This window comes from Giraffa tippelskirchi, chromosome 7 (genome assembly GCF_054371585.1).
Source record: "Giraffa tippelskirchi isolate mGirTip1 chromosome 7, T2T-mGirTip1v1.2.pri, whole genome shotgun sequence".
NCBI classification, from domain to species: domain Eukaryota; kingdom Metazoa; phylum Chordata; class Mammalia; order Artiodactyla; family Giraffidae; genus Giraffa; species Giraffa tippelskirchi.
Genome location: NC_137281.1, coordinates 161,050,160 through 161,071,817, shown reverse-complemented (window position 1 = coordinate 161,071,817; position 21,658 = coordinate 161,050,160). Strand labels below are relative to the sequence as shown.

At 50.2% G+C, this 21,658-nt stretch overlaps 1 protein-coding gene across 11 annotated transcripts in view; it reads left to right on the top strand.

Moving 5' to 3' along the window:
• The window catches only part of TTC7B (tetratricopeptide repeat domain 7B), a 255,906-nt gene that overhangs the window by 157,095 nt on the left and 77,153 nt on the right, over window positions 1-21,658 (top strand). For all 11 annotated transcript variants that reach the window (XM_081510892.1, XM_081510887.1, XM_081510886.1 and 8 more), the window contains 6 exons: window positions 4,677-4,760; window positions 5,965-6,069; window positions 7,995-8,112; window positions 10,091-10,148; window positions 16,194-16,266; window positions 19,587-19,747. In XM_081510892.1, coding sequence (XP_081367018.1) covers window positions 4,677-4,760; window positions 5,965-6,069; window positions 7,995-8,112; window positions 10,091-10,148; window positions 16,194-16,266; window positions 19,587-19,747 — 599 coding nt within the window. The remainder of the gene's footprint in view (window positions 1-4,676; window positions 4,761-5,964; window positions 6,070-7,994; window positions 8,113-10,090; window positions 10,149-16,193; window positions 16,267-19,586; window positions 19,748-21,658) is intronic.

Below are 21,658 nucleotides of genomic sequence, written 5' to 3'. Positions count from 1 at the left end.
GAAGTGGTACAACTGCTTGTTGGGAGCTGGGAGGTAGAGCTTGTTTTAAGAGGAGCCTGGGTACACCTTCATGGCCTTCAGTTCAGTTCAGTTGCTCAGTCGTGTCTGACTCTTTGCAACCCCATGGACTGTAGCACACCAGGCTTCCCTGTCCATCACCAGCTCCCGAAGCTTGCTCAAACACATGTCCATTGAGTTGGTGAAGCCATCCAACCATCTTATCTTCTGTTGTCCCCTTCTCCTCCTGCCTTCAATCTTTCCCAGCATCAGAGTCTTTTACAATGAGTCAGCTCTTCACATCAGGTGGCCGAAGTATTGGAGTTTCAGCTTCAACATCAGTCCTTCCAATGAATATTCAGGACTGATTTCCTTTAGGATGGACTGATTGGATCTCCTTGCAGTCCAAGGGACTCTCAAGAGTCTTCTCCAACACCACAGTTCAAAAGCATCAATTCTTCAGTGCTCAGCTTTCTTTATAGTCCAACTCTCACATCCATACATGACTACTGGAAAAACCATAGCCTTGACTAGACGGACCTTTGTTGGCAAAGTAATGTCTCTGGTTTTTAATATGCTGTCTAGATTGGTCATAGCTTTTTTTCCAAGGAGCAAGCATCTTTTAATTTCATGGCTGCAGTCACCATCTGCACTGATTTTGGAGCCCACAACAAGATTGTAGGTAACAGAGCCCAACTGGTTCTTTCAAGGAGAAAAGGCATCTACCAGTGCAAACCATTTAGCACCCAGGATCCATAGAAGGCTGAAGATCAGGAGTGAGCAGAAATTAAGGAGGCTCCTGCCCCAGTTTGGGAGGACAGAGTTAACTCTGGAGGGCCTCCACCAACCCGGCTGCTACTGTGGCCCCAGGCCCAGCCAGGGAAACAGCTTCCAGCAGCCAGCTCCCCTGCCCTGACCTCTGGAGGCAGCTCTCTGGCGGGAGCACCTGATTGGCTGTACTCGGGTCACATGACACAGTTCTGTAGCTCTCCGCCTTCCTTCACCCCTAGGCTTGGGTGAGTCTGCTCCCCTTTTATCCAGGGTGTCCTCCCCCCAGTCCCTGCCTGGAAACAAAAAGAAGAGTTTTGAGGTGATTGATAGGCAGCCAAAGTGACAAATGTCCTCTCCTTTGAGGACCTCAACTCGGTACTTCCCGAGTTCCCTGGCAGCCCGGAGACTGCGTCTGGTCTTTATGAGGGCTGGTATTTCCCTGGCGCACCTGGAATGGAGCTCTGTACCAATTAAGCTTCCGTGAAAGTTTCTCACTGGGGATAATGAGTGCGTTAGCCTTTGTCGCAGAAGGAAACAAGGATGCACACGTATTTATAGCATCTAGCTTTTTGGTTCAGAACAGACTGTTTCAGCTATGAGCTCCTTTTGTTTATCAGGGAGACAGTTGATATTTATCACTCCTCTTAGCAAAGGAGGAAGAAAAGCACTCAAACATTTGAATGTTTCTGTATATATATTTAAGTACTTAGTGGTTATATTGCAGTGAACTAGTTGAGCGGAGCTGTTAGAAAAAACCTCCTTTGTGATCACCTCCACCTCCTTCTCTGCACACACTGACTCCTTTGCCTCATCCCATGAGTGCGATCATCATTCTCATCCTTCATCTCCCTTCCCTAAATCAAGTTTCCAGATTCTGTTGACTTTTTACTTCTTCTCCGTAACCCCTGTCCTCCCCGCGTTTCCCCGGCTGTAGCACCCCACACCCGGGTTGAGTCTGCCCCCAGCACCCCACCCTGCCTGCTTGACCTTCTCAGCAAGCTGCCTTCCTCTCGCTTCCCCTTCTGTGCTTCCTAAAGGCACAGTCGTGCCTGCCTGTTGCTCGTCCATGTAGCGGAGCAGGTAAGAGGGCTCTGGGGGCAGCTTCAGAGCCCAGCTCTGGTGTTGGGTGTCTGTATTAGTGAGAGGTGTATCCAGAAGTAGCTAACAAGCTGATCGTGCCTTAACCGAGCGTGGGTTTATTTTCTCCGCACGACAGGAAGTCTGCACCGTCCCACGGCGTCTGGGCCGGCCCGTCTCTCTGCTCAGGCATCCTGGAGAGGCGCGTCTGTCCTCACGGCTCTCGCTTCTGGCTGCCCCACCTCCAGTGTGGAGTCTGTGTCCCAGGCAGAAGAGGGCAAAGTGTGTGCCAGCTGAGCGTTCCTCCCTTAGCTCCTGCGCCGCCCTGGTCGTGTCCGGCCCTGAGCTTTGGGTTAAGTGTGTCTCCAGTGTGGTTGTGATGGGGGAGCAGCGTCCGTCTCACATCCTGTATCGGTGTCACCATCTGTCGTGGTGTTGGCCGCTCGGTCGTGTCCGACTCTCTGCGACCCCATGGACTGTAGCCCACCAGGCTCCTCTGTCATGGGATTCCCCGGGCCACAATACTGGGGTGGGTTGCCACTCCCTTCTCCGGGGGATCTTCCTCACCCAGGGATTGAACCCAGGTCTCCTGCATCGTAAGTGGATCCTTCACCGCTGAGCCACTGGGGCTTCCCTGAGAGAGTCCCGTGGACAGAGGAGCTGGTGGGCTGCAGTCCGTGGGTCACAGAGAGTCAGACGGCGGGGCATGCCCCCCGCTCCTCAGTCCGCTCCTCCCGAGCACCGCCTGCCTTCTCCGCTGCCCCCGAGCTGCAAGGGGCTTCACTGCAGAGACGTGGCCCCCGGCTGCCGCGGGCGCCGTGCCCACCGCAGCCTCTGAGGGCGCGCTCTGCTCCGTCAGGGTGCCGCTGTTCTGTTCACTCGGGAAACTCCTAGCCCTCTTCCTTTCCCTTCCTCTCAGCAACCGGCTCGTTCCCTCTTTAGAGAGGAAACAGTGCCTGAGCCAGGTCTCCGGGTCTGAGGGCCTCTCCTCTGCATCTCGCAGAAGCTGCCTCCTTGCGAGAAGGCTTCGCCCCGGGGTCCGGTGTTCTAGGGGCCTGGCCGTCCGACTCATCTCCAGTCTCGTCTCTGCCCACTTGTTCCTCTCAGGTCGCCTCCCCTTGCTCCCTTAACTCTAAAGTGTCTTTCTCTCTGTCTCTTTCTCCGTCCTTCCCTGTAATGAACACACACACACACACACACACACACACCTGCACACGGGCCTTCCGTGCCACACGTTTGCTCCTCGGTATGCAGCCCAGACACTCTCGGGCCCCCTTCTCCCCAGCCCCCTGCTCCTTTCTTGAGCGGTCCTCCTTGCCGACTCCAACTGAAGCCGCATTCCTTAGCTCTGCGCTTGGTCCTGAAGGCCCGGCCCCCCGTCCACCAGCGGCTGCCTTCCCCGCCCTGGTGTACACCCCTCCCCACTCCGCCGTCTCCCTGAAGTCCTGGTGTGGCCGTGGCCCTCTGTGCAGAAACCAGAGGCTCCTCATCGTCTGGGCGGCCTGGATTTGTAGCTCTGCCCCCGGAGTGGGCCCCGAGGAGACAGGGGAGCCAGGATCTCTGCCCTGGGTACTTTCTCAGAGAGCAGCTGGGCTGGGCTGAGGCGTGTGGGCAAGGACAGGGCGTGAACAGAGGTGTGAACTTTGGGAGCACGGAGGCGGGAGAGCAGGCTGGGTGGGGGAGGGGGCAGTCACGGGCGGCGCGGCCGTGTGGGGCGCTCAGCGCCGCAGCCCCAGCCATGCCTGTCCTCCTGCCCCAGTGCCCTCGGCGGGGGTCACACTGGGTCGCTTGCCCCCGGCACGCCGCAGCGCCTTCTCACGCCTTCTGAGTGGCGCCCTCTTCCGGGAGTGGGTGGTTTAGTCACTCAGACCTGTCTGACTCTTGTGACCCCGTGGACTGTAGCCCACCAGGCTCCTCTGTCCATGGGGTTCTCCGGGCAAGAATACTGGAGTGGGTTGCTAGTCCCTTCTCCAAGGGATCTTCCCGACCCAGAGATCGAACCCGGGTCTCCTGCATCGTGGGCGGATTCTTTCCTGTCTGAGCCACCAGGGAGCCCCTGAAACCAGTTCCAAATCCCAGCTTTGTGTTTTCCCTTCTCATCCGTCAAAGCCCAGCACGTTCTTCCAGGACGCCATTCCTGTTCCCCAAGACCACCTCCCCACAGTGCTTTCTGCTTCCTCCTCTCAGGAGCCTTGTCGGGTGGGACCTTGTATTTGAGTAGTTTAGTGTACCTGCCTCTTTCCCTGTACCGCATGAAAAGCTCCTTGGGATCAAGGGTTGTGTTGTACAAATAGATGAATGTCGTATGTGTTATCCTAAATGGAAATAACCACACTCAGAAAGCTACATACTGCGTGATTTCATTTCTATGACATTTCTTGTAAAGGAAAAGTCATAAGGACAAATGTAGGTTCCAGTCTTGAAGGGGGGGGCGGTGGTGGAGACAGTGCCAGGACAGTTTCTCTGCAAAAGAACACGGGAGAATTTTGGGGGGGTGCAGATTGGACTGCACTTCATTTAGTGTGTATTGGTGGTTACATTGGTATATACATTTGTCCAAACTCTCAGAACTATGCACTAAACTGCATTAAATTGACTATAAATAAAATATGCTGAAACTGAACCAGGAAAGGTTGTGTTACCAGCTGCAGACCGTCCCAGCCTCCGGCACAGGTGGCCGGGGGCCCGCGGAGGGGCCCGCTGCAGGAGGGCGCGCTCCGCGCTCCAGGAGGCAGATCCGGCAGGACCTGCCTCCGTGTGCACGGACACAAGCTCTTAGCTGCCCGGCCGGCAGTGCTCACCCGTCTGTCTGCCTTCTTCTCTCCGACCAGTGCTTAGAAAGAGCCATGAAGTTTGCCTTCGAGGAGTTCCATCTCTGGTACCAGTTTGCTCTGTCGCTCATGGCTGCTGGAAAAGTGAGTCTGCCCCTGTGCCATGCAGCCCCCCGCGTCCATGGGTAACTGACTTTCATGGGATGAGGTGGTGCCCGGTAGACGTCTACACCAGCTCTCTGAAGCTCTCCTGTGGTCATTCAGAGATGAATGGTCACGTTTAATTATTTGGGGGCCAACACAGAGACATCACTGAGAAGAAAAATTTTGAAATTCTTGCATTTTTTCTAGTTGTTGTAACTTTATTAAGATATGGCTTAAACGAAGGTTGGTTCTTCACACCGACCCCTTTCACTCATCTCAGAGTGTCAGCTGTGAGGGGCACATCTGTTAATTATCTCTACCAAGGCATGGTCCAAGGCTGTGTGTGGTGGACAGCAAGGACTGTAGAGGGCCTGGCGCTGTGCTCTCGGCCACGTGCCCCACGGCGGGCCCCTCTGGGTCTCAGCGTCCTCTTCCCTCCCCTGGACACGTGGCCCCAGCTTCACAGAATCGTCATCAGGTAGTGAGATGACACTTGCAGGCACTCAAGAGTCCCTGCACGGACACAGCCAGTAAAGGCAGCGGCCACTGCTTTTCCTCTTAATTTGGGCCCTTTAGTAAATAGTCAAGTCTGAGACACAAGGTTTTTTGGGCAAGTAGAGATAGAAATTTTGTATGGTGTGCTTTAAATTGGGCTTCCTTGGTGGCTCACATGGTAAAGAATCAGCCTGCAGTGTGGGAGACCTGGGTTCGATCCCTGGGTCAGGAAGGTCCCCTGGAGGAGGGCATGGCAGCCCACTCCAGTATTCTTGCCTGGAGAATCCCATGGACAGAGGAGCCTGGTGGGCGACAGTCCGTGGGGTCGCAGAGAGTCGGACATGGCTGAGTGACTAACTCATATACACACACGCGTTTTAAGTTGGGTAGTTTATTTTTTATGATACCACAAACCTCCGCTGTCCTTTTTTTTCCTTACTGTTACAATGACTACACAAGTAGGGAATAAAACGAGGGCAACAATTCCAGGGAAGCATTTTCACTTAAAGCAAGTGGCCGCAGTTTACTCCCCCGTCCCCCAAAAGCTCCAAGCTCGGTTACCACCGTCCCCAGGCCCCTGCTCGGTCAGGCCCAAGTTGGAAAACCTCATTTAGAGGGTGTCCTCACCAGAAACCCCTCTGGGAAGACTTCAGTATTTGGTTCTGGTCAGAAATGTTGAGTTTCACAGAGACGATCTCCTTTCGCCAAGTCCGCGCGTGCCGTGAAGGTGCTGAAGGAGTGCATCCGCCTGAAGCCGGACGACGCGACCATCCCGCTGCTGGCCGCCAAGCTGTGCATGGGCTCCCTTCACTGGGTGAGTGGCCGTGAGCCCCTCTCACTCCTGGGCAGAGAGGGAGCAGTAGGAATTCATTGGCTGCACACAAGCAAGGCTGCTCGAGCCCCGGGCTCTTGGCCTGGGCCACTGGCCTTCTCAGGCCTTAGCTCCCACCCCAGGGACTTCAGGGAATCAGTAAAACTCCAGGTGCTGCTTTTTCATGGGAATGTGCTTCAAAGGTAGGAATGGTGAGATAGCACTGGAACGCATACTCAGATGCGCCCTGTACGCAAGTCATACAGGACCGGAAAGGTCTGGCCCCTCAGCAGTTCCCTCCTAGCCTGAGCTCTTCTGTAAAGCCAAGAGTCCCTCGCCGCTTCAGTTTGTGTGTAAACGCAGCCTCCTTCATCCCTCTCCTTGCTCAGAGGCTTTCTTTCCTCTCAAACGTTCTTGTTCAGGTTAGAATCTGGGAAGAGCCTGATCTGTAACAACTGTTGTTCAGTCCCTCAGTCGTGTCTGGCTCTTGGTGACCCTACAAACTGCAGCACAGCTGGTTTCCCTGTCCTTCACTGTCTCCTGGAGTTTGCTCAAACTCATGTCCATTGAGTCGGTGTAGTTCCTCAAAAGTATACCATTTGAGCAGACGCTAGGAAACTCAGACTATTGCTGAGATGGTATATAGATGATTGTCACATACAGTGGAGTCTTAATGTCTTTCTTTAACTACATGTTAAGGTTAGTGATAGGAAGTTGCCCAAAAGACTGAGGCTCTTGGCTAGGTTTTATAGTATGGTCCTTGTTGCTTGTTTTTTTCCGTTTATTCTCACTCGGCGGAGGGGGGATTGGAGGTGGGGGGAGGTGAGACGTGTGGAAGAAAACAGGCATTTTTGAAAGAACAGGTCCTCACCTGAAACACAGCTGTGAGGGTGTCGTGTGGTCCATGCAGGTTTCAACAGCTTGGCGTGGCAAGCGAGGGGGCAAACATGCAGATTCTGAGGGTGCCAGGGCCATGGACCAAACCTTTGCACTGTGAACATGCCAGCTTCCAGCTGTGACTCTGCCACACAGCTGCCAGCAATGGCATTGCTCATCTCCATGACGCCTTAAATAAACCTCTTTTTTTCAAGATGAGAATAGCAGATCATTTCTGTATTTTTTTGTATTTTTATAATTAAAGTTTCCAAATACCATAGAAGTGAAGACTGGAATCAACTACCACCCATGTACTGTCGCCCTGCTTCAGTGATAACAGTGCTCATCGGACTCCAAAGGAGCAAGTCTTACGGTCTTTGTCTCTAATGACGTGTACAGAGGTCACCTTACTGTGGGTGCACTTATTTCCCACTGGAACCGGCTGGTATGAGAGGCAGGTGTTGGGTACTGTACTGGGCTGGCCAAAAAGTTCATTCGGGTTTCTGGCCTGGGCCTCCACAAACCTGAATGAACTTTTTGGCCAACTCAATAAAATAGATAGGTGGAGTTTTGAAATTTTTAAGAGCTTATAGGAAAGAAAATCCAAGCCTAAAGGATTCTTTATGTCATGCTAAAAAGGAAAGACTGAAGCACAAAACATTTCAAGAGCTTTGTTCTTTACAAATGATACGTGCAGGCCTGTGTAGGTTCTGCGTGCCTAGCACACCTAGTCACACCTAGTCACACCTAGCACACCAGGCAGCTGGTGAAGAGCAGAGACAGCAAAGAGCCCCACGGAGTGTGAGAGAGGCCTTGGGAAAGAGGGCAGAGCAGCAATACGGGAACGTTTAACGGGAAAAGGCCAGGTGGGAATCCCGAGGCCTGTTTGAGAGGCTCAAATAAAGAGAATGCAGTCTCCAGAGTGGCCCTGGAAGGCTGGGGACTTATTTTAACAGTGACTCGTCAGAAGCCGTCTCTGGCAGCAGATGCTTTGGGAGCCGCATTAGAAATTCCGCAGGTGGTGGTTGTTTTTAACTGATCTGGTTTTTCAGCTGGAAGAAGCCGAGAAGTTTGCCAAAACGGTGGTTGATGCGGGAGAGAAAACGTCCGAGTTCAAAGCCAAAGGCTACCTAGCCCTGGGGCTGACATACAGCCTGCAGGCCACTGACGGTGAGTGGGGTCCCCGCCCCTGCTCCCCACGTCTCCGGAGGGCGCGGTGTGGATCCCCCTGTCCCGGGGGCCCTGCCCCTGGCGTCCTCTTTGCTCAGACAGGGCAGAGACCGGGAGGGGGTGACGACGGCCCTGGGCCTGGGCACCCAGGCCCCTCACACAGGGGCGCGTGCTGGTGCAGCCTCGCTGGCAGATGCGGGGTCTGCCCTGAGCCGTGAGATGAGAGACAACTCAACCCCCCTGGCCTGCACCCAGCTGCGCCCCAGCCCCGGGCCGAGCCCTCCCTGTGTGAAGGGGTGTTGCTCTTAGGCACAAGAATGTAGACAGGTTCAGGGCTCACCTCCCCCAGAAAGCTCACCTGGGTTTCTCAGTACCCGCCCCTCTCCCTTTGCATGTCTTGGTTTACAGGCATGTGTGTGCAGTCTAGAGGCGCACAGTACATGCAGTGACACTGTACATTCTGGACGTATTCACTGTTTGGGTAGATGTGTTTTTGGCTAAAAAAAAATCTTAAGTATGTTTTCTGTACTTAATGGGGTTTTGAATTCAATGTTTGCAGAAAGGGTCAATTGATAAATTGCTTTTATGAACTCTATTATTTCTTTAACGTTTTGCTGTGAAATGTGACATAGATACCACAAAAAAACTCTCAAAAATGATTATCTAACTCAATAAATTAGTATAAGGGAAAATATTCTTACAGTCACCACCCTGCTCAGGAGATGGAACTTTGCCAGCCACCTGGGAGCCCTTCATGTGTTCCCACCAATCACAAGCCCACTTAAGAGAAAACACTACCCTAGTACTCATTTCCTTTTTCTTCCTTCATAATTTTGCTAGAGTTTATTTTACACGTTACCCCAAATCTTTCTTTCCTCTGCTCTAAAATATCAAAGACCCTGGAGAAATTTTGCATATCCATTGATTTTCACTAATGGGTTTTTTTGCTAATTTTTCATATACATTTGATATACTGGCAATACCCCAAACATCTTTTAACTATAGCAGACTTTCAGTGAAGTGAAATTTAATACCTTGTATTTATCCACGTAAATTCTTAGTTTGGACTCTACCCCTGATTAGCCCTGTAACTCTGGGTGAGTCGCATGGCCCTGCTGGGTTCGTCGGTATCCGTGGTTCCCCTAATTAGCCCTCTGCTTCCCTTTAGCTCACTTACTGCTGTTCTGAGTTAGCCATGGGTTTCAGCTACGTCCAGTTCTGACCGCCTTCCGTCATCCTCATAGCAATGTCAGGAGGGGCTCTGCCTTGTGGGATTCGTTAGAGAAGGGCCATCCCCAGAGGCAACCATAAGCAGGCCCTTCTAGGACTTTTTCTGTTGTTGCAGTAAAAAGTATCTTTTTAGTTTCTATCAGACTCTGAGGTGCCATTTCTCATGTGCTGTATACAGGGGAAGGGTTGAGCTGATTTTCAGTATCACTGTTGAGTTTGCCTGGTCTGTCTCTGGTGTTCACATCAGGATATAAGAGGTCCTGGTCATTGCCTACATGAATTAAACTGGTCTTTCTTGGCATCAGGCTGGTGTCGTGTCCTTGGTTCTTGGTGCTGGAAGGATCTCTGAAGACTGTCTAATGCACCCACTGGTGCTTGAATCTCTTCTAGTCCATTTTGGCAGAGTCGTGCTTACCTGGGATTACACGCCTGCCCTTGAGAATGTTTTCCTCTCTGGAATTCCCAGCTCCTCTTTTGAAGATGGGCCCCTTTTCCTGGGGGTACCAAGATTGACCAGCCACCTCCCATTCTTCCCTTGGCATGGTTGCACAGTTATGCCCAAGCGTAAGGACCTCAGGTTGACCTTGCCTTTGTCTGCCATCCACTACAGCGCCTGGGACAGACTGGGCATGTAGGCACCCAGAATCTGTGGCTCTTAATCCAGTCAAATGTGTGGTTTTGTGACGTTTCGTATTTGTTGAAAACTCCCTGATCTCCACACCACTGACTAACTGAACCCTTTCCTTAGCTTCTCTGCGAGGGATGCAGGAGGTCCTTCAGAGAAAGGCGCTTCTTGCGTTTCAGAGGTGAGTGGGAGTTCCTCTCTTCACTCGGCTGTACACAGTGACCCCAGAGTGCGGTGAGTATAGAAAGAAGAGATATTTATAAGGGTTATGTAAACAGCGTTCCACCCCGGGAGTCTTTCCTCTTGAGCACCGAACATGCAGCATAAAAACTTGCTGCACCACCTGTCGCCGTGTAAATCCGCAGTCGTCCTCTGTTTATCCGTCTGGGCACATTTTCATTCCTAATCGAGCTATTCCAGCTCTAAGAGAGGTGCTTTTTATGTCCACGGAGATGGTTCCTTTTATTAAAGACATTTTTCATCATCTAGAAAAGGGATCATTCTTTGCTCGCTTTTTTTTTTTTTTTTAACTTTTTTAACATGTCAGGCTGCAGATTTTTATATTAGGAAATGAAAAAAGCCAGATCAGGACAGTCTCTGAAATACTATATAAGATAGGCCAGCAGCCCCAGGCCTCTATCCCTGCCGTGTTCCACAACACCTTCCGGTCATCTCCATCACTGTGCCTTGCACAAAATTAGAGAAGGCCTTATGTTAGAGAATGCTTGTGTGTCCCTTTACCTGATCCTAGGCCCACGTCAGTAAGTAGATGAGACAAGGTGTGTGTTCACTGCAGCTGAGGGTCTGAGACGCAGGGATGAAGAGCCGGAGTCCTGTGGCTATGGAAGTCGGGAAGGTCAAGGTCTCTCATGCTGACCAGCTTCTCTGGTACCCACTACACCACTGCTGCTGCGGCTAAGTTGTGTCTGACTCTTTGCAACCCCGTGGACTATAGCCAGCCAGGCTCCTCTGCCCATGGGATTCTCCAGGCAAGAATACTGGAGTGGGTTGCCATGCCCTCCTCCAGGGGATCTTCACAACCCAGGAATCGAACACAGGTCTCTTATATCTCCTGCATTACATTGGTTCTTTACCACCAGTGCCACCTGAGAAGCCCCCCTGTACCACAGTGCCCTGATTTGATTCTTACTGGAGGTGTAATAAATCACTGAAAGTATAGCACCATGATGTCCAATGTAGAATTGGCATTGATCCTATCACCTTAAATATATCTGTGTTACCCTGATTTCTTGGAGTTGTATTAGAAGCTTAGTTACCTACGCTGAAGTTTTGGGAGGATCTCTCAGTCCCTGATAATTGTTGTTAGATCTCGGTCCTTAGAACCAGGGCCGCCTGCAGATCCGTCACTGTGGACGGGCTCCTTTTTTCATGGAATCATTATCGCTGCGTTGCAGTTAGTCTGAGATGCTTTCATCTCTCTCCTTTCCCTTTCTTAGCAGGCTCACCATAGCGCCTTCACACTGCCAGTCCCAGACTGGTTAATGACAGAAGGTGCCAACTGACAGCTGCACACAGGCCTCCTGTCTCTGTGCTGAGTCTCTGTTGATGTTCTTCAGCACCGAGTGTGGAAAGCATTTCCATTTCAAATGATTTGGAGTTTTAAATTTTCCAGTCCTAGTTTATAAAACCCACACGTGGATGCCTAAGAAAGCGGTCATTACATCTGTTTCACTTTTCTTAAACCAGCTCATCTTACTGGCTCTCTAAAAACAGCCATGGTGGTGGTCTGCCTTGGGCCGCGGAATCCATCGCTTCATGTTATGTAACAGCTGTTCCCTTGGCCTGAATTTCTTTTTGTTCCTCTCTCACTTAGTTTCTAATTCAAAGGGATTTCTAAAATATTAGTTCATATGGGAATAAAGAGGAATAAAATCCTACTAACCCATGTGATTATATTGGGGAAGGTTAACCTAAATTTGTATTTATGTGTATTTAAGTATATTTTTCAAAGGAATCAAAATATTTTGTTTCAGTTCAGTTCAGTTGTTCAGTCGCTCAGTCGTGTCCGACTCTTAAGTACATTAACTAGGACTCTCCTAGTGTTACAGTACATGTCACAAAAATCTATAAGCAAAAGATCTTAAGTACATAAAAAGGACTTTTATTACTTCTTATATGTAAATGGATATTTAAAAATAATTTGGGTGAGAATTTTTTTACCTTTTTTTTTAAGTCTTCCCACAATTCTGTTTAATACAACTGTTTGGTAATTTTTGGTTAAAAAGAAAAGGGTGTAACTAAAAAAGTAGTGAGGTTGCAGAGCTAACATGTGAAAATTAACTCAGTTATGACTGGAATCAGAAGACAAAAAGGTTTGCTCTCTCCTGGATTCAGAAAGATGGTTTTTGAGGACATCCCAGTTACGTGATTGCACCATAATATTGAGACCTTCAGCTGTTCATATGCTTACAAGTTCAGCTGAAGAGGTTGAACCAACTCATTTGTCCTGTACAAAAGTGTAGTGAAGAAAAACAGTGTTGTTTGTAGAGCTTTCTAAGAAGATGAATTTATCTTAGTGGCAGCTTCTCGGGGCTCTCCCTGGGGCTAGGGCCTGGCATCACAGTAGGTACTGCATATGTGGATGGATGGATGGATGGATGGATGGATGGCTGGATGGATGGATGGTGGCCCCAGTGGACCAGGAGGTTAACGATTGTTTCTTTTCCTGTGGAAGAAACATGGAATTAATTAATATGGAGGTGCTCTGACAGGGGAAGCGCTTTGTGAGCCTCCCTGTGATGACACTTTCAGGAATGTGAGTTTCTCTTAGCCTCACCAGGTGCTCACCGCGTGGGAATGGGGCTTAGAGGGCGGCTCTAAATTCACGTACGCAGCCCAGCAGGCTTGCAGTTTTCAAGATCACCAGTGGCCTTCCTCTCACCTGCATTGCTTGGTGATTTCTGTCGAGCAGGGTTTCTGTGGGCGTGGTGTTATCTCAGAAGCCTCGCTGCTAAGTCCTGCGCAGCTGAAGGGAGGTTTCGAGGGTCTGCCTGAGACGAACACCGTGAACGTTTCTAGTTTTCTCGGGCAGCTGCATGTTCCCTGTTTTCTTTCATGGCTGAAGTGACCGGATTAACTCTTTAACCAAGTGATGGAAATAAGATGTTTCAAAATGTGCCTGTTTAAGTTTTAACTCATGAGAAATTTGGCCACTGAATATTCATTATTAGCTGCATTGACAATTCTTCAGATGTTGTCCTAATGCACCCCAGTGATGCCAAGATTTCTAGCACATCTCCTTCTTGGTGCTGTGGATTAATAGTTAATAATCGTTTGAAGGTGCTAAGTAGGACCCTTGGTCAGAACCATTCTTAGCCACACCCTGAGTTCTCCAGACCACTGCCAGGTTTCTACTTGCTTGGTGTTGGGTAGAGGCAACCATGACTTAATGTAACTTCATTTGTAAAAAATCTGAACCGTGCTGAGAAAATTACAGCTCTGTGGAATTCTTTTTGAGGCTTTTAGGAAGCTGGTTTTACTAATTGTGAAAGAAGATGAGATAAAATAAATAATGCTAACTAATTCAAAGTCTCTTCATAAGTCATTTTGTATTCATTTTCCCTGAATAATTGAGAGAGACAGAAACCATGGCATTCCAAGCTTACTTTTATGAACACCAAAGAAAAAAATTCTTTGATGTACAAATTCATGGAAAACCAATGCCTGTCAAGTAATAAAAACTGGGGCATTCTGAGTAGGCTTCTGCTAGAAATAAGACATCTCCAAGGGCAACACAAGCCAAGTCTTCAGCCTCAGCTTCTTAGACTGAAGTGAGCGAAGTCCTCTGGCCGTGTCTTGAGGCAAGCTTATTTCCTAGGGATGGGAGTTTTGCTCTTAAGATTGTAAAAGGGACAGAGGAGCCCACCTCCACCCCCTAGTTCCCCCGAGTCCCACACTCGAGCTACAACATTTGCCCAAATCAGTTCAGTTCGTTGCTCAGTCGTGTCCAACTCTTTGCGACCCCATGAACCCCAGCACACCAGGCCTCCCTGTCCATCACCACCTCCTGGAGTTTGCTCAAACTCAAGTCCATCGAGTCGGTGATGCCATCCAACCATCTCATCCTCTGTCATCCCTTCTCCTCCTGCCTTCAGTCTTTCCCAGCATCAGGGTCTTTGCCCAAATAATGCCCTGAGTTGTTGAACTTCACATATTTTCTGGGTTGCAAACACTCAGAAGACTTTTTTGCCTTTTTCCCCACAGCAGACAGACAGCCCCATTAAAAAGGCCTTATTACTGTAGAAATCCATCCTTGGCATGTTTGCCACAGTTGACTCCATAGTGATTTGGCATTCTTCTTCATCTTGAATTTGCTGGTAGAAGATCCTCCCTTAATCACAGAATGTTGACGGAAGAGCCTGAAGTTTTGTTCACTGTCTGGGCCTCCCCGTTTGTAATTAGTCTGCTCCTCTGCTGCTGCTAAGTCGCTTCAGTCGTGTCTGACTCTGTGCGACCCCATAGACGGCAGCCCACCAGGCTCCCCTGTCCCTGGGATTCTCCAGGCAAGAACACTGGAGTGGGTCGCCATTTCCTTCTCCAATGCACGAAAGTGAAAAGTGAAAGTGAAGTCGCTCAGTCATGTCCGACTCTTAGCGACCCCATGGGCTGCAGCCCGCCAGGCTCCCCCGTCCACAGGATTTTCCAGGCAAGAGCACTGGAGTGGGTCGCCATTTCCTTCTCCAATGCACGAAAGTGAAAAGTGAAAGTGAAGTTGCTCAGTCATGTCTGACTCTTAGCGACCCCATGGGCTGCAGCCCACCAGGCTCCCCCGTCCACTGGATTTTCCAGGCGAGAGGACTGGGGTGGGTCACCAGTGCCTTCTCCGCCGCTCCACACTGCCTTTTAAAGAAAGTAAAAGTTTGTTTTTCTCTTCCCACTGGACTGTTAAACACAGAATCATGTCTCATCTATAGCCACATTTTGAGTTGCTTACAAAATACAATTGACTTCCATGTAAAAGCAAGAATAACATGCTTGCCATCAAGTAAGAGGCCAGTATAGCCTCTTCCTATTGGCACCAAAAGCCAGCTGATAGACTAAGTCTAGTGTCTGGCCACAGAGTCTTACATGTCACAGTTGCATGTCATTAGAAAACTACATGGGACTTAGTAGAACCTTCAAAAGACTGAATGAGTATCCTCCATTTCTCCCTACAGTTCATCAAAAAACCAAAACCTCATTTTACAAGCAAAGCCAGGCCTTTGATTTTCATATGGTTTCTCTGAAATCCAGAAATTTGGATGAAGTAGCATCAAGGCCAAGCCAAAACTTAACCACAGCAGCCGCCGCCCTGCCAGGAGCGCTCACGCCTCCCAGGCTGACACGTGGCCTCGCCTGCCCAGCCTGAGGGAGGTGCCTGCAGGGCGGCAGAGCTCGGGCCTGCGGTTCTTCACTCCAGGCTCCTTCTCAAAGCCAGGCTCATCAGCTGCCAGTGCCGATGCAGGATGAAACCCAGAAACATGTCATCCCACGCGTAGGGCCAAGAGGAGATGCACATTCCATTAGCTAGTGGACAGAGGAGAAGAGTTTAAATGAAACAAAAACTTTTAAGTTGTAGTTTGACTTTGTTGCACTAAGGGGTTCAGATTTAAAAATCCTGTAAAACTGTCAGCAACACGTATGACTGGTTTAAAAGTTAAAACTGATTAAAAAGTAATAATTCCAAAATAAGGAAAGAAAGCAGAAAGAAACCAGGATCAGGGAGGAAAAATAGAAAGCACCCCAAAAAGGAAATACTTAAAACCAAATATATGAATCAGTATGATAATCATAAGTGACTGTGTTATAGAGCTAGACAAAGACAGTAATGGATTTATAAGCAATTTAACTATAATCTGTTTGAAAGAGAGGTCACTGAATTATGAGAATATAGAAAAGGTGAAAGTAAAGAGGTGACAAAAGATATGCCATGCAAATACGAACCAAAATGAGTCTGCAATAGTTATGTCAATGTCGTGCAAAATAGGATTTTAGTCAAAAGAACTTACTGGAGACAGACTAAGATGATACCTTGTATAAAAAGAAAATGCTGAGTCCATAAGGGCTATCAAATACTTTCATTTGTATGCACCTAGCAACATAGACGGTTGTTAAAGAAGGAATTAAACATGGGGCCTCGGTGTAAGTAACAGTACGAATGGGAACCCTTGTTGGGACGGGGCCCCGGTGGCCGCGCAAGCACTAACTGCTGCGGACGCTCTTGCAGGGCCCACAGCCTGTCGCCCACAGACCACCAGGCCGCCTTCTACCTGGCGCTGCAGCTCGCCATCTCCAGACAGGTCAGTCCCCTCCGTCTCAGCGCGGTCTGGCGGGTAACCGTCTGCGTCCGGCCCCCTGAGGCTGCCCTGGAGCCGGGGCCTCTCTCCTGGGGACGCTGACTCCTCGGCAAAGGCCCCGGGGTTTTGTCCGCTGGAGCAGCAGCTGCGCAGACACAAGGCAGGCCGGGCCCTGCTTTTGGAGGGCACACCCGCAATCTGGAGGGCCCCCGGGTCGGGCGAGGACCGGGCAGCACTTGGTGACCCCAGGGGTCGCCAGGGAGCCCCATCGCTCGCGCACGGAGCCCAGGGCAGTGCTGCGCGGCGGGGACTCCGTCACCGGTGGGGCCCGGGCATCATACGGGGGTCTCTTGGCGATTGGCCGGAGGGTGCCGGCGGGTGTACGCAGAGGAGACCCGTCCCTTTCAAACACGGAGGAGGGGTGAACAGTGACGCACAGCGGCTCCCCGAAACAGGAGCCCCCGCAGTGTCCGCCTGGCCGCAGGGACGCGCTCCACTGGTCTCCACCTTCCCAGGCAGCTTCCTGACGCTGCCTTTGCCGCCCTCACCCCCCGTGGCCCCCTCCCAGCCGTCCTGGGGACTCTGGCCCTGGGCCTCCTGGCCCACCAGGGGCGAGATGCTGGTGGTGACCCCAGCACATTCCCGAGTGCCGGCCGGAGGGTGACTCAAGGGTCAGCTCCCCGGACACGCCCTTCCCCCGGCAGGCTGGGCTGTGCCCACGCATCTGGCTTCCCGGAGCCTGGCGAAGGGTGCTATTTGCCTCTTGCTGGGGACCCGGAGACCGAGGGAACCAAGAGACCCCGGCTATGTCCAGGTCCTGCTGCCTGGCCTCGCGGCTCAGCGCTGGCCTGACCACGCGCTGCTGCAGCAAGAGCTGTGGGCTGCTGACCCACCGCCCCCTCTCTCGGCAGCCAGCACCTCCTCCCACCTCCTCTCTGAAGCCCCTTCACGGGGGCTCCCTACTCCGTTCCTCCGTCCTGCCCCTGCTCCTGTTCGCTGTCTTTCTCTCTAGACTTCAGGTTCCCCGAGGGCAGGAACCCCCGTCTGTCATCATCACTGCTTTGCCCAGGCAGCTGGCACACTGCCTGGCACGTGGTAGGCACTCACTAATACCGGGAAATGAAGGAACCAACCTGGAATTCCTTCATGTCAGCCCAGCCTCTGAGAGCACCACTTTGAACTCTGTATCTGTTTTTTTCTTGATTGGGTTGGACCTCCCTGAAAATGGACATCGTGAGTGTACCTGCCTTTTTGACTCTCCGGATGCCAGGCTGAGTGCTGTCCCCGGGGGAGGGGAGGAGTAGCTGGAGCTCTGTGGGTGCCCTGTGCCCGCTCACCAGGCAGGGAGGGCGACGGGGAGGGGCCCGCGTCCTTAGTGAAAGCGGAATGAAAGTGAAAGCCGCACAGTCGTGTCTGACTCTTTGTGACCCCATGGACTATACAGTCCATGGAATTCTCCAGGCCAGAACACTGGAGTGGGTAGCCTTTCCCTTCTCCAGAGGATCTTCCCAACCTAGGGATCGAACCCAGGTCTCCCACATTGCAGGAGGATTCTTTACCAGCTGAGCCACCAGGGAAGCCCAAGAATACTGGAGTGGGTAGCCTAAACCTTCTCCAGCGGATCTTCCCGGCCCAGGGATCAGACCCAGGACTCCTGCATCGCAGGCGGATTCTTCACCAGCTGAGCCACCAGGAAGCCCGTTTGTCCTTAGAGCCCTTGCTGTCTGACCTGGAGGAGGCTGTGGGGCAGGAGCTGGATGTTGAGCCGCTGTGGTCTCAGCACGCGGGGCTAGGAGACCTGCCCAAGGCACGTCTCCTCTCTGGACTGCAGACCCTCCCCTCACCCCCATGAGATGATAGGTCCCCACTGTGATAGCTGGGATTCTATGGCTCAAAAGCAGAAAGCCCCTCTAAACCAGTATTTTTAACTTACATTCATCAAAAATGGAACTTCAGAGAGGATAACGAATAGACGTGGGGACAGACGGAAGTCACGGCTCCCTGCTAAGGAGTGAGGTCGCAGGGGTTGGGAACAAGCAGGAGAGCAGAGGGGTCCCTCCAGGGCCTGGGGGCGGGGCGGGGGGGCGTCCTGGGCCGCGGCGTCGGAAGGCCTGTCTTGAGCCTGCTCGGAAATACGGCTCCAGGCCCCGCGCTCCACTGCCGCTGTGTGCTCAGTCGTGTCCGACTCTGACCCCGTGGACCGCAGCCCGCCAGGCTCCTCTGTCCATGAGATTCTCCAGGCGAGGACACTGGAGTGGGTTGCCATGTCCTTCTCCAGGGGATCTTCCCAACCTAGGGATTGAACCCAGGTCTCCTGCTTGGTGGGTGGATACTGTTAAACCTGTATATGGAAACTCCGGTGTTCAAATATCCATTATGTATGCATTTGATTAACCCTTGTGTTGGGTGATTTTGAAGAAAGTCTTAAACAGCTGTCGAATTTTAAAGGTTAAAGTTGTATCTGGTCTGCTTACATTTGGATACACCTGCTTTGTATGTGGCCATTGCAATTTGTTTCTTGATGGCGTTATTTTGGATTGTAGTTTGGAAAGGTGTGGGGATTGGTATGTTTGTTTGCGTATCTCCTTGATGTCTAATAGAGATCCAGGACAAAGGCACCTGAAAAGAATCACAGGTGTCTGATCATTTGGACGCTCCGTTTAAAGCTTTGAAACTTACCAAGTACTTTCATTTCAGCGCTACTTAAAAAAAAAGGGAACTATTCAGCTAAGACAGTTTAAAAACTTTTGGCAATTTGTTATGTCTCCATTTAGAGTAAAATTATCTTGGGCATAATCAAAAGTAAACCAGTTGTGTGGGAAAAGAGAGAAATTGTTTATTTAGGGAGAAATGAAAGAGTTGGGATTGGCAGTTATACTGAGAATTCGAGTCTCTTCTATCACTTCATTAGTCATACTGTCCCTTGAAGGGAGCCTCTGTTTTCATGTTTGTGGTTAATATCCTGGGGTGGCCATAAATATGGCATAAAATCTGAATGTGACACAGGGTGAAACAACTCCTGACATTTACAGAAAATCAGAGGCTTCCCTGGTGGCTCAGACGGTATAGAATCTGCCTGCAGTGTGTGAGACCTGGGTTCGATCCCTGGGTTGGGAAGATCCCCTGGAGAAGGGAAAGGCTACCAGTTCCAGTCTTCCTGCCTGGAGAAGCCCATGGACGGAGGAGCCTGGTGGGCTACAGTCCACGGGGTTGCAAAGAGTCAAACACAACTGAGCGACTAATACGTTGACTTTCAGATGCTGAAATGGTGGCTGGGTATGTGCGTGTGTCTAAGAATTCTTCTGGGTTTTATTTTAAACCAGATCCCAGAGGCTCTGGGGTACGTCCGCCAAGCTCTTCAACTTCAAGGCGACGATGCCAACTCCCTGCATCTCCTCGCGCTCCTGCTGTCAGCACAGAAGCATTACCACGATGCTCTGAACATCATCGACATGGCCCTGAGCGAATATCCAGAAAATTTCATGTAAGTGATCCCAAATTTACTTCTTTTTCCTTATACAGAAGGTATGAAGTTTATCTCTTCAATCTATCCAAGTCCTTCATGGACATCCTGGTGGCAAATAGTACAAAATCCTCTTTACTCTTGTTTTTTCATGATATTTAGAAACAGTTTCTCAGGTCAACCTGAGTTGAAATACTTTATCCCTTCTTTTCCAGTGTGCACCCTTGAGGCATACAAGATGATTTGAAATGCATTATGGATGAACTGTTTCATTTTAACAGTTATGCATTTTTAAATGAACATTAGAAAAAATACAGCTGCATATCAAAGTGTGATTTCATAGAAACGATTGCTCAGAGGGAGACTAAGAATTTTTTAATGTGTTGTTTTAAAGTGAATTTAAAGGAAAATATTAATATATGTGGATATGGCAAAAGCTACATTGAACAAACGCCAGTGACTAAAATTTGGGAACTGTTGCTTTATAGCTTGTTTGTCCTACGTTACCAAGGACTCGCACGAATTCCAGGTTATTGCTATATTTTAGGTGACTTTGATCAGGATACCCGACCCCTTTGTGTCTTAGTTTTATTCTCTTGGAAACAGAATTCCGTAAATCAATCAACAATACTTGTATGTAAGCTAAGAAATGTCATTACAGACTGCCATGTGCTGGAACTGTCTGCCTGTCTCCTCTCTTCTCTCTGAATCCCCGAATCCAGGGCGGTGATCAGGCTTTGTTGGGAAGGACATTGTCTTCGGGATTACTCGGTTCCCATTTTATCTTCGGTGGGGTAGCTTAGTAACCAGTACACAGTGGGCAGAAACAGTAAACAGTCCTGCAGGCTGGCAGGTTCTAAGTCTCTGAGTGCAGGGTCAGCAAGGACGGGGCGGCCTGGGGCCGGGGAGAAAGGTGGGCTGGGCTCTCTGCTTTCAGATTTTAAGTGGCTCGGCCTTGGCTTCATTTCATTGCCTCCTCACCTCGCTGTGGTTTTAATCAGTGTATTTCAGCAACTCCCCTTGGAAAATTGGTTCACACATTTCCATTACAAACATTTCTTTGTCTTCAAGTGAAAAGGACATTTCTCTTCTCCCCATCGAGAAAATTCTCATTATAATCCGGGAAACCTCTGACTGGAGATGTCTTCTGTAGGCTCAGCTATTTACGTGGAGGGAATTAAAGAGTTTTGCCTCCGTGTTTGACTTCTTGTAGGTCTCAAGCTCGCTCTTTTGCTCACTGAGGACATGTCTGGGTTTTATCCAAGGCTGCTTAGCCCATGGACCATAAAGTGGTTAAAGCCCTTTAGAGACCACATGGCCCATCAGTAAAGTTTAGCCTGATGCAATTGAATTCAGTTTCTCTCATCAGTATTTACAAAGTGGCCACTCCTGCCTCCCACCCTCAGCACCTTCGTTAGAAGTCCCAGCCTGTGGCTCTTGCGTAGACAGCCTGGGGTGTCATCCGAGAGAAGAGGAGGCTTATTAAACTAATAGCCGCAGCGGACTGCAAGCAGTAAACAGTGGTGGCTAATATGGTAATGCCTCCGAGTGACAGCAGCTGACAGCCTTTTCAAGTAGTGGAAGTAAGGAACAGCAGTAGAGATATTTGAGGAATGTGAGCCTGTTATTTTAATGTTAAGCTGTAAGCTCAAAAAAGCAGAGCATATGGCAGCAGGGCTGAGAGCCCTGATGACTTGTTTGCTTTTTAAATATTTGTATTTCTTCCTTTGTGGTGGGAAACTTCTTCCCAAGAATACTTTATTAAAAGTCAGGGGCCAGATGTAGTCAGTAGATCCCATGGTTTCTTCCCATCCTGGGTAAAACATTTCAACACCAACCTAAACAAGATTCCCTGGGCACCTGTCCCAACTGCCCTGTAGCGTTATCTGTTTGTTTGTGCCAAGCTCGTCTCCCGCAGAGCTAGCTGCAGAC